Source organism: Salvelinus alpinus, chromosome 8 (genome assembly GCF_045679555.1).
Source record: "Salvelinus alpinus chromosome 8, SLU_Salpinus.1, whole genome shotgun sequence".
Classification (NCBI taxonomy): Eukaryota; Metazoa; Chordata; class Actinopteri; order Salmoniformes; family Salmonidae; genus Salvelinus; species Salvelinus alpinus.
In genome coordinates, this window is record NC_092093.1 from 13,817,576 (window position 1) to 13,830,942 (window position 13,367).

Below are 13,367 nucleotides of genomic sequence, written 5' to 3' on the forward strand. Positions count from 1 at the left end.
CTCCAGCAAAAACACAGCGAAGGCTGGTCACCAGCGAAAACACAACATAACCAGTTACACCATGCTGGTCAGACCAGTTTGACCAGTTAGACCATGCTGGTCAGACCATCTTGACCAGCTAGACCATGCTGGTCAGACCAGCTTGACCAGCTAGACCATGGTGGTCATACATTTACATTTTAGCCATTTGCAGCTTGACCAGCATACAACCAGCACTGACCAGCAGAGAACAGCAAAGACCAGCATGGACTAGCATAGACCAGCATGGACCAGCATGGACCAGCATGGACCAGCATGGACTAGCATAGACCAGCATAGACCAACATGGACCAGCATAGACCAGCATAGACCAGCATGGACCAGCATGGACCAGCATGGACCAGCATGGACTAGCATAGACCAGCATAGACCAACATGGACCAGCATGGACCAACATGGACCAGCATAGACCAGCATAGACCAGCATAGACCAGCATAGACCAGCATGGACCAGCATGGACCAGCATAGACCAACATGGACCAGCATGGACCAGCATGGACTAGCATAGACCAGCATAGACCAACATGGACCAGCATGGACCAGCATAGACCAGCATAGACCAACATAGACCAGCATGGACCAGCATGGACCAGCATAGACCAGCATAGACCAGCATGGACCAGCATAGACCAACATGGACCAGCATGGACCAGCATGGACCAGCATGGACTAGCATAGACCAGCATGGTTCCCTCTCTCGCAGAGAACGTCCACTTACACAGACAGGAACATTTGAATATTATTTACAATGGTAAACCGCTTGAATGAACTATCTTCATTTATCCACCATCTTTATTAACATTAGTAGGCTCTTATTGAAGAAATTATAACGACCTTCATGAGAGTAGCAGTATCATCCATAACAACCTTCATAACACATTTAAGAGGAGATTTTCTTTGGCGGGGTGGTGGTGGTTGAGCATAGAGGTGGAAGCATAGAGGAAGCTCAATGGAAGCATTGAGCATAGAGGTCTTCATCACGATCGACTACAAACCTCTAATAACATAGCATTGTCAACATAGGCATCTCTTTTTTTCCTAATTTATTTGAAACATGAATGTTAGAACTAAAAAACAACAACAACAACCAGACGGACTGAACAGACGTAGAGATGTGAAAAGGACATTAGCTCGGTGGAGTCCATTGGTGAGACTGAAGAGGGCTTCTGTGTGCACAATAGTTCAAAGGTCATCATAGGTCACCATAGTTCAAAGGTCATCATAAGTCACCATAGATCACACACATACACAAACACACACAGGATCTCTCATAATCTTTCACACACACATCATATACAGTACAACGCACCAGCACCTGACACAAACATGTTAAAAAGCACATTAAGGTGGTATAAAATTAATTGCACATGAGGATACAAGATGTAGGACTGTTGGAGATGTATGACTGTTGGAGATGTAGGACTGTTGGAGATGTAGGACTGTTGAGATGTAGGACTGTTGGAGATGTAGGACTGTTGGAGATGTAGGACTGTTGAGATGTAGGACTGTTGGAGATGTAGGACTGTTGAGATGTAGACCTGTTGGAGATGTAGGACTGTTGAGATGTAGGACATGTAGGACTGTTGGAGATGTAGGACTGATGGAGATGTAGGACTGTTGAGATGTAGGACTGTTGAGATGTAGGACTGTTGGAGATGTAGGACTGTTGGAGATGTAGGACTGTTGGAGATGTAGGACTGTTGGAGATGTAGGACTGTTGGAGATGTAGGACTGTTGGAGATGTAGGACTGTTGGAGATGTAGGCCTGTTGAGATGTAGGACTGTTGGAGATGTAGGACTGTTGGAGATGTAGGACTGTTGAGATGTAGGACTGTTGGAGATGTAGGACTGTTGGAGATGTAGGACTGTTGAGATGTAGGACTGTTGGAGATGTAGGACTGTTGGAGATGTAGGACTGTTGGAGATGTAGGACTGTTGGAGATGTAGGACTGTTGAGATGTAGGACTATTGGAGCAAAAAGAGAAGGGAGGAACGCAGTGAGTGAATATGGATAGAGGAAGATACCATAAACATTCAATGAACAAAGAAGAGACAAAAGAAGGCAAGAATACAATTTAAACCACCAAAATAATTTAATAAAAATGAAAACAAGTAAATTTTTCTTGTTTATAATTGTTTTCCAGTCATCGATCCAAGGCTTTTTAAATATTTTTTTTTATCGATCCAAGGCTTGCCCTGATTGGATAGTCCATTCCCAGTCTGCCTTGGAGAGTGAGTGTTGTCGGCTACGGACCTTTAATTGTTTTCAGGCTCGTTTGAAATCAATGTTCCTTCCTATTTCTCTACAAAACCCATCTGTGTGCACCGGGACGGGGTGGTGGCAGGTGCAAGATTCCGCAACTTACAGATTCACATCCAGATATATACACTCACACACAAGTAAATGCCCACAGGCAGACCCACACACTCTCAGTGCAGTCTAATCACCCCCATCTCTTTCTCCCTTTCCCACTGTTCTCTCTGTTCACAACATGTGCAGTCTAACTGATTCAGAGTGTCTCTTTTTATTTTCATCCTTCCCTTCCTTCTTCACTTCCGTTGAGAGTTTGAGAGCAGCTTGTCTGCCTCGGGGTACGTGGGGTACTTTACGGTTTCGATCTTCTCCTTGACTTTGTAGGATGGGTAGAGACCGGTGCGCCCCATTTTACGGTTGACCCCTTTCGAGTAGCCGTCCCAGTGGTTCCCTGCCACGCCGATGACGTCACCGGGCTCCAGAGGTACGTCCTCTGGGCTGCGGGGGTGGTGGGGGTAGATGGCGATCTGGTTGTGGGCGTTCTGGCCCCCGAAGTAGTAGATGTCGTCTAGTGAGTGAAAGAAGGAGGAGGCATCCGGGTGCAGCGTCTGCATGATCTCGTAGGCCACGCGGCACACCTGGTACAGGGTTACAGGAAACAGGAAGTAGGTATGCAGGAAACAGGAAGTGAGACCACGGAATGTTAACTTATTTACATTCCGTGTATATGGCTGTTTAGATTTATTCAGATGAAAAAGTTACCTGGTCCCAGATCTGTTTGTGTTGTATGAGAGCAAAATTGCAAGATTATGTTACAATACTGTAATTGCATCAAATGGTTGTTTTATGCAACAGAATAGGGGGTTATTAGAACACTCTCATCTGTGTGTGTTCTTCTGAGAATGGGCCTCTAGGGGCTTAATGCTGTCAGAAGATTTACAATGCCTTGGGTGATGAACCTAACAAGACCACATTCCATAGAATGAGTTGGTGTTTCTGTTCTATGAGGTACCAGGGAGAGATGGCTCGGGGCCAGACCCTTGTTTCTACACAATGGGAAACAGTCTTTACAGCAGATAATGTCTGCTGTGAATTATTAGTATCTATCATGCAAATCTTAACTTTGTGACCCATTCCATACATCTGTTGTTTGTCATGAATATTCAGGAGGATGTACTTAGTTATAAAAAGGTGTTGTATTCTTTGTCTCGGGGCTCTAAACGTATCATCTGAGGGTGATTCGTCGACCAGCCATCATTATTGTAGAGCACTCAATCGATTCACTTTGTATGTGTGTGTTGTATTGACCTGCTCCCTTATTAATAAGTGAATAAAGATCTAGCTTAATTATAACTCACTTGTGTGATAAATTTGTCTCTGCTCATTTGATTGTAAAGTAATTAACCACCACAGTTGTCATGCCATCTCCTATGGCCCTTGTTTAACATGACAATGGCAATATGAGTTGGCTATTCAGGTAGGTAAGAATATAGGTTAGTGAATAATGTACTGTATATTCCCATAAAGGGTGTTGTGTCGGATATGGCACCCCTACCTGTGAGGAGAAGGTGCAGACCAGGAAGTCGGTCTGTGACAGGAAGTGGATGTCTAGGATCACTCCTCTCAGAGAGTTCTCAGTGTAGCGGTTGTGCAGACCGGCTGACCACGAGATAGAGTTATCACTGATGAACTCATAGTCTAGGTACCTGACGGACACAGCATTACACATACTGTATGGGCTTCTACATACAACAGAAATACATTCATACACGCTCATACACACACATGCATGTAAACACACATGCGCACGCACACACACACACACACACACACACACACACACACACACACACACACACACACACACACACACACACACACACACACACACACACACACACACACTCCCCTTTCATTATTCATCATTAGGGTATTGGTGGTTTCTCACTTGGTCTTAGCCTCTTGCAGTAGTGAGGGGTCATCTGTTGCCAGGTAGACTCGTTTCTTGTCCACGTGGACGCGTCGGGCCATGTGTTGGAACTGTTCCTCTACGTGAACCATATACTCCTCTATAGGGTGGAATGCTGCTTCCGTCCCCACCTTATCCGTCCGCCGAACATGGACCCTACAGAGAGGGAGGGAGAGAGAAGGGGAAAGGGAGGGGGAGAGGGAGAGAGAGAGAGGGAGAGAGGGAGGAAGAGAAATGGGAGGGAGAGAGAGGGGGAGAGGATTGGAGAGAGACGGGAGGGAGAGAGAGGGGGAAGAGGGGGGAGAGGATTGGAGAGAGACGGGAGGGAGAGAGAGGGGGAAAGAGGGGGGAGAGAAAGGGTCAGAGGGAGGGAGGGAGAGAGAGAGAGGGAGGGAGAAAAAGGGAAAGAGAGGGGGAGAGGGAGGGAGAGAGGGAGAGAGGGAGGAAGAGAGATGGGAGGGAGAGAGAGGGGGAGAGGATTGGAGAGAGATGGGAGGGAGAGAGAGGGGGAAAGGGAGGGGGAGAGGGAGGGAGAGAGGGAGAGAGGGAGGAAGAGAGATGGGAGGGAGAGAGAGGGGGAGAGGATTGGAGAGAGATGGGAGGGAGGGAGAGAAAGGGTCAGAGGGAGGGAGGGAGAGAGAAAGGGTCAGAGGGAGGGAGAGAGAGAGGGGAAGAGAGAGGGTGAGAGGGGGGAGAGAGAGGGGGAGAGGGAGGGAGAGAGAGAGGGAGGGAGAAAAAGGGAAAGAGAGGGGGAGAGGGAGGGAGAGAGGGGGAGAGAGATGGGAGGGGGAGAGGGAAGGAGGGAGATGGGGAGAGGATTGGAGAGAGACGGGAGGGAGAGAGAGGGTCAGAAGGAGGGAGAGAGGGGGAGAGGGAGGGAGAGCAACACTCAATCAATACGTTCACTATCAGCTACCACTGTAATTATTTAGGCAGCATCAATTTGCCCTTGCCAGTCTTGCTGATAATCAGAGAGAGAGAGACAGAGAAAATAAATAAATAAATAAAATTTAAAAAGAAAACAGATAGAAAGAAAGAATGAAATAAGAAAGAGAAAGAAAGAGAACACAATTCTCAATGTATGAGTAATGAGCGAAAAAGAAAGGCAGAAAGCGAGGGGGTTTGAATAGGGTGAATAACGAGAAAGAAGCAAACAGAGGAATAGAGAGCAGTGCTGCATGTGTTTGTGAAACTGAGTGCTTTCTTTGTTTAATCCCTCATTACACAACACATCTATCTATGGTTCAGAAAAGAGAGAGGTAGAGACAAAGGGAATGAGAGAGAGAGAGAAAGGGAGAGATCGGGTGAACTGGCGTGCAAGAGAGCGAGAGGGAACGAGAGAAAAAGAGAGAGAGAGAGAGAGAAAGGGAAAGCGAGAGAATGAGATAAAAAAACACAGTGAGCCCAATTACCAGAACTGTCCTAAGATCATTCAGCCTACTCCTCAGGATGCTCACTGGAGCTACAAACACCTTTATTTACCCTGCAAATTAAATCTGTACACACTCCTGGATCAGAGAGAAAAAAGGGAACGAGGCATTGAGAGGGGTAAGGGGAGGGGTACAGAGGGGTAGGACAGAGGGATTCTCTTCATCTTTCTCTCAGTATATCCCTCTCTTCATCTCTACCCCCCCTTCTCTCTCTTTCCATCTCTCTCTCTCTGATGTGATGGGACTCTTGACTGCGAGTCTCTCCATTCTCCGCTTCCCCAAATCTCATCTCTCTGCCATTGTTTCCGTCTCTACTCCGCTTCTCTTCCCTCTGCCATGTCTCTCTCTCTTTCTCCCGCTTTGTCTCTCCTTTCATCTCTCCTCCTATTTTGTTTGTTGTCTCCCTTTTCTCTCCCTTTATCCCGCTGCCTGTTCGTTGGCAGACAAAACGGCCGTGCTGGGGTGCTTAGCGTCAAGCGGCATTCGAGTAGTGAATCCCACCATCCCTCCATCCTCTTCCACCACGTCCTCTATGGCTGTGGCGGTGGCTGGAGCTGTGGCTGGGGCTTGGGCTTTGGCTGAGTCTGTGGCTAGGTCTGGGGTTGTGGCTGGGTCTGGGTCTGGGTCTGTGGCTGGAGCTGTGGCTGGAGCTGTGGCTTGCCCTTCACAAGAAAAGTCTGGGAGCCAAAAGTCTGGCTCCCAAGCCATCTCGTTACCTCAGAGACACCTCATACACTCCCTCCCCCTCTGAAGCCCCCCTCACTTTCCTGAGTTGGGTTAGAGACTGTCTCCCAGGCTAGAATGGACTGGGCTGGATGGCTATTCGCTAATGATCTACTCAAACACGGTGAATGGCTCGTTGCAGAAGAAGACAGTTAGACCTGCCAGGGGTTGATCTTCGAATGAGTATGTCAGAAAGAATATTGAAAGAGGGAGGAGGAAGAGAGAGAAACAGAGAGAGTATTGTGGAGATTTGGAGAAAGTTTGAAAGAGAAAGAAAAATAAAGATATAGAAAGAGTTTTTTACACTTCAACAGAGAGAGAGAGAGAGAGAGAGAGAGAGAGAGAGAGAGAGAGAGAGAGAGAGAGAGAGAGAGAGAGAGAGAGAGAGAGAGAGAGAGAGAGAGAGAGAGAGAGAGAGAGAGAGAGAGAGAGAGAGAGAGAGAGAGAGAGAGAGAGAGAGAGAGAGAGAGAGAGAGAGAGAGAGAGAGAGAGAGAGAGAGAGAGAGAGAGAGAGAGAGAGAGAGAGAGAGAGAGAGAGAGAGAGAGAGAGAGAGAGATTTTGCTGCAGAGAGAGAGAGAGAGAGGTCACGATCAGATGAGCTCCTGCATTTTTCAGCATTTTCTTTAAAAAAGATACATTTAGAGTTAGATAAACTTGGATTTTTTGTCAGGAACCCATACAGGATGCTACCCTCTACAACATAACCCTCACTTCAAATCAAAACTCAAAACCTACAACCTGATTTTGGACGGATTTACGGAATCACCTGGAAGGTTCACATCTACCAAGGATTAATTATTCTATACAGCAAATCCTCTGGAAAACAACAGAAACCTGAGAGAAACCTGAGAACACCACCCAACCTGGAACTGAGTGAGTAATGTTTAGTCTGAAACTATATTTGATTTCCAAAAGCCAAGAAGAAAAATACATGACACTACTTTATAAGGACTGAATAGTAACATATTTCTGCCAAGCTTGATACAGCTTCAACTAGCACTTAAGTGTCAAGTGAGAGGTGTCAAAGCCCATTAGCCCAACAATGGCAGGAGAGTCGAATAGTCTACCCCAACCAAATGGAGAGGCCTTAGAAGCTGCCTCCCGCTGCTCAGAAGTAATTAGAATACAGTACCCTGTGCATGTAAAAAATGACAAGACAAGAAAAGATCACAAAATGAAGCTCCTCTGCAAAAGAGACACTTTTTGCTGACTATTACAAAAATGGGAACATCAGCAACCTTATCTTCCACACAAACCATCCCCAGGCATGGCACAGTGCTATATTAGCACACTACCCCTCTGTTAAGAGAGGGGGGGTTAACGAGGGGTGGAAACTCAGGATTCTTGACAACGAGGACGAGGAGTCAGCTAATATAAACCTATATAAGTCTGGAACAGTATTGGTACAGGGCAACCACAAACAGTTTCAGCTGGACTTTCACCTAATCAAAGAATTAGCCCAGCAGGAGAAGCTCTCCCTTGATAAAGATACCCCCACCCCAAGTGGGTCAGACCAAACCTCTTCACCATATAACCCCACAGACGAGCAACCCTCAGCAGACAGTCAACCTCCCAGTACAGAGTACTTCTCCCTCATTGAAATGAAGGATAAATTCACCCAGCTGGAGGTAAGGCAGGTGGAGCTGGAACAGCAGGTGATCACACTCCAGTCAGCACAGACCCAGACAACAGTCCAGCACAACAACACCCCCTTAACCAGACCTGGAGAGCTGGAGGTGGAGAAAGACATATCTGCACTATGGACAGTGGTGAGACAACATCAACAGGAGAAAGAGCAGGAGCAGGAGAAGAACAGAGCACTAGAGGAGAGGATCAGACTGCTGGAGGAGAGGTTGAGGGGGATGGCATATGACAGAGAACAACCCACTAGGGAGGTGGCCATCCCCACAGAGACGCCAGCAGAACAGCCCACCTCAGCACCCGACAAAAGTCTCGACACCACAGCAGAACAGTCCACACCAGACCCTGACCATAGAAACGACATCACAACAGAACAGACAAAAGAAAAACCCCAAGCCCAGCAGCTCTCACCCCCTCTGAGCACCCCCCCTGTCAGCCACCCTGATAGCCCTCCTGACAACCCCCCCACACCCACTGAGGACAAACACAAGACACAGATTGTCCTTCTTATGGACTCAAATGGGAAATATATAGAAGAAAAAAAACTTTTTCCCAAACACAGTGTGTCTAAACTCTGGTGTCCAAACACCCAGCGCGCCCTAGACCTTCTGTCTGAGGACAAACTAGGCTCACCTAGCCACATAATAATACACACAGGCACAAACGACCTGAGAGCACAGCAGGAAAGGGTGGCCACAGCACTGAAGGGAGTGATTGAAAAAGCTTCTTCTACTTTCCCCAACGCACAAGTGGTTATCTCCACCCTGCTACCACGAAAAGACTTCCACCCTGCTACAATACAGCGGGTAAATGCAAGCATTTCCCGTGACTGTGCCTCAAAACCAAATGTTTTTCTGGCCCACCACTCCACCCTGGACTTGAACAGCCTCAATGACCAGTTCCACCTCTACAAGGCAGCAGTGCCCACCTTTGCCCGGACTCTAAAGGACATCGCTCTCAAACGAAGCCCCAACACTTCACACAGGAGCAAGAGATCAATAGACACCCCACCCAGACCAGCGAGACACCCTCCAAGACCTCCAGGACCCCCCCCTGGACCTACACACCCCCCCCACATCAACCATGCCCACACCCAATTTAGGCCCCCTCAGATCAGACCCATGCCACTCCTGCCCACCCCATGCACCCCACCCCCGCAAAGAGGGCATCAACATGGAAGTCACACATACGCCCAGGTAGTGAGCGGGCAAACAGGCCCAACCCCCACTCTTACACTCGCCCAAGCCAACGGCATGTACCAGATGCTCAGCAGGCTCTGCTCACACTTACTGGCCTGAGGCCAAACCCCGACGACAGACAGACAGACAGAGGTGAGACAACTTCAACAGGAGAAAGAGCAGAAGCAGGAGCAGGAGCAGAACAGAGCACTAGAGGAGAGGATCAGACTGCTGGAGGAGAGGGAGAGGGGGATGGAGGAGAGGATCAGACTGCTGGAGAAGAGGTTGAGGGGGATGGCATGTGACAGAGAACAACCCACTAGAGAGGTGGCCATCCCCACAGAGACGCCAGCAGAACAGCCCACCTCAGCACCCGACAAAAGTCTCGACACCACAGCAGAACAGTCCACACCAGACCCTGACCATAGAGTCGACATCACAGCAGAACAGACAAAAGAAAAACCCCAAGCCCAGCAGCTCTCACCCCCTCTGAGTACCCCCCCTGTCAGCCACCCTGATAGCCCTCCTGACAACCCACCTACACCCACTGAGGACAAACACAAGACACAGATTGTTCTCCTTATGGACTCAAATGGGAAATATATAGAAGAAAAAAAACGTTTTCCCAAACACAGTGTGTCTAAACTCTGGTGTCCAAACACCCAGTGCGCCCTAGACCTTCTGTCTGAGGACAAACTAGGCTCACCTAGCCACATAATAATACACACAGGCACAAACGACCTGAGAGCACAGCAGGAAAGGGTGGCCACAGCACTGAAGGGAGTGATTGAAAAAGCTTCTTCTACTTTCCCCAACGCACAAGTGGTTATCTCCACCCTGCTACCACGAAAAGACTTCCACCCTGCTACAATACAGCGGGTAAACGCAAGCATTTCCCGTGACTGTGCCTCAAAACCAAATGTTTTCCTGGCCCACCACTTCACCTTGGACTTGAACAGCCTCTATGACCAGGTCCACCTCTACAAGGCAGCAGTGCCCACCTTTGCCCGGACTCTAAAGGACATCGCTCTCAAACGCAGCCCCAACACTTCACACAGGAGCAACAGATCAAGAGACACCCGACCCAGACCAGCGAGACACCCTCCAAGACCTGCAGGACCCCCCCCTGGACCTACACATAGAGGACCCACGCCAAGAGGACTTACATCCAGACCACAGCACCCCCAGACACATTCACACCCCCACCCCAACCAATCAACACCCCCCCACATCAACCATGCCCACACCCCATTTAGGCCCCCTCAGATCAGACCTATGCCACTCCTGCCCACCCCATGCACCCCACCCCCGCAAAGAGGGCATCAACATGGAAGTCACACATACGCCCAGGTAGTGAGCGGGCAAACAGGCCCAACCCCCACTCTTACACTCGCCCAAGCAAACGGCATGTACCAGATGCTCAGCAGGCTCTGCTCACACTTACTGGCCTGAGGCCAAACCACGACCAACAACATTGGACACTTTATGGAACAAAAAGCCTTCACTATATCATCCTGGAATATCCAAGGCCTGAGGTCATCGGCCATTTGTAATGTCTTTATTGTTTTGAAACTTCTGTATGTGTAATGTTTACTGTTCATTTTTTATTGTTTATTTCACTTTTGTATGTTATCTACCTCACTTGCTTTGGCAATGTTAACACGTTTCCCATGTCAATAAAGCCCCTTGAATTGAATTGAATTGAGAGAGAGAGAGACATATAGAGACATATAGAGAGACAGAGACATATAGAGAGACAGAGACATATAGAGAGACAGAGACATATAGAGACATATAGAGAGACAGAGACATATAGAGAGACAGAGACAGAGACATATAGAGAGACAGAGACATATAGAGAGACAGAGACATATAGAGAGACAGAGACATATAGAGACATATAGAGAGACAGAGACAGAGACATATAGAGAGACAGAGACATATAGAGACATATAGAGAGACAGAGACAGAGACATATAGAGAGACAGAGACATATAGAGACATATAGAGAGACAGAGACAGAGACATATAGAGAGACAGAGACAGAGACATATAGAGAGACAGAGACATATAGAGAGACAGAGACATATAGAGAGACAGAGACATATAGAGAGACAGAGACATATAGAGAGACAGAGACATATAGAGAGACAGAGACATATAGAGAGACAGAGACATATAGAGAGACAGAGACATATAGAGAGACAGAGACAGAGACATATAGAGAGACAGAGACATATAGAGAGACAGAGACATATAGAGACATATAGAGAGACAGAGACAGAGACATATAGAGAGACAGAGACATATAGAGAGACAGAGACATATAGAGAGACAGAGACATATAGAGAGACAGAGACATATAGAGACATATAGAGAGACAGAGACAGAGACATATAGAGAGACAGAGACATATAGAGAGACAGAGACATATAGAGAGACAGAGACATATAGAGAGACAGAGACATATAGAGAGACAGAGACATATAGAGAGACAGAGACATATAGAGACATATAGAGAGACAGAGACAGAGACATATAGAGAGACAGAGACATATAGAGAGACAGAAACATATAGAGAGACAGAGACATATAGAGAGACAGAGACATATAGAGACATATAGAGAGACAGAGACAGAGACATATAGAGAGACAGAGACATATAGAAAGACAGAGACATATAGAGAGACAGAGACATATAGAGAGACAGAGACATATAGAGACATATAGAGAGACAGAGACAGAGACATATAGAGAGACAGAGACATATAGAGAGACAGAGACATATAGAGAGACAGAGACATATAGAGAGACAGAGACATATAGAGAGACAGAGACATATAGAGACATATAGAGAGACAGAGACAGAGACATATAGAGAGACAGAGACATATAGAGAGACAGAGGCATATAGAGACATATAGAGAGACAGAGACATATAGAGAGACAGAGACATATAGAGAGACAGAGACATATAGAGAGACAGAGACATATAGAGACATATAGAGAGACAGAGACAGAGACATATAGAGAGACAGAGACATATAGAGAGACAGAGACATATAGAGAGACAGAGACATATAGAGAGACAGAGACATATAGAGAGACAGAGACATATAGAGAGACAGAGACATATAGAGAGACAGAGACATATAGAGAGACAGAGACATATAGAGAGACAGAGACATATAGAGACATATAGAGAGACAGAGACAGAGACATATAGAGAGACAGAGACATATAGAGAGACAGAGACATATAGAGAGACAGAGACATATAGAGAGACAGAGACATATAGAGAGACAGAGACATATAGAGAGACAGAGACATATAGAGAGACAGAGACAGAGACATATAGAGAGACAGAGACATATAGAGAGACAGAGACAGAGACATATAGAGAGACAGAGACATATAGAGACATATAGAGAGACAGAGACAGAGACATATAGAGAGACAGAGACATATAGAGAGACAGAGACATATAGAGAGACAGAGACATATAGAGAGACAGAGACAGAGACATATAGAGAGACAGAGACAGAGACATATAGAGAGACAGAGACATATAGAGACATATAGAGAGACAGAGACAGAGACATATAGAGAGACAGAGACATATAGAGAGACAGAGACATATAGAGAGACAGAGACAGAGACATATAGAGAGACAGAGACATATAGAGACATATAGAGAGACAGAGACAGAGACATATAGAGAGACAGAGACATATAGAGAGACAGAGACATATAGAGAGACAGAGACAGAGACATATAGAGAGACAGAGACATATAGAGACATATAGAGAGACAGAGACAGAGACATATAGAGAGACAGAGACAGAGACATATAGAGAGACAGAGACATATAGAGAGACAGAGACAGAGACATATAGAGAGACAGAGACAGAGACATATAGAGAGACAGAGACAGAGACATATAGAGAGACAGAGACATATAGAGACATATAGAGAGACATATAAAGACATATAGAGAGACAGAGACATATAGAGAGACAGAGACATATAGAGAGACAGAGACATATAGAGAGACAGAGACAGAGACATATAGAGAGACAGAGACAGAGACATATAGAGAGACAGAGACAGAGACATATAGAGAGACAGAGA

The 13,367-nt window shown here is 46.6% G+C and overlaps 1 protein-coding gene across 2 annotated transcripts in view; it reads right to left on the reverse strand.

Annotated features, from left to right (window-relative positions):
• Window positions 1-814: 814 nt before the first annotated feature.
• LOC139582566 (alpha-(1,6)-fucosyltransferase-like) overlaps window positions 815-13,367 on the reverse strand; it is a 191,865-nt gene continuing 179,312 nt past the window's right edge. For both annotated transcript variants that reach the window (XM_071412685.1, XM_071412686.1), the window contains exons 8-10: window positions 4,243-4,419; window positions 3,850-4,000; window positions 815-2,932 (exon numbers count right to left, since the gene is read on the reverse strand). In XM_071412685.1, the coding sequence (XP_071268786.1) occupies window positions 2,591-2,932; window positions 3,850-4,000; window positions 4,243-4,419 (670 nt within the window). In that variant the 3' untranslated portion in view covers window positions 815-2,590. The remainder of the gene's footprint in view (window positions 2,933-3,849; window positions 4,001-4,242; window positions 4,420-13,367) is intronic.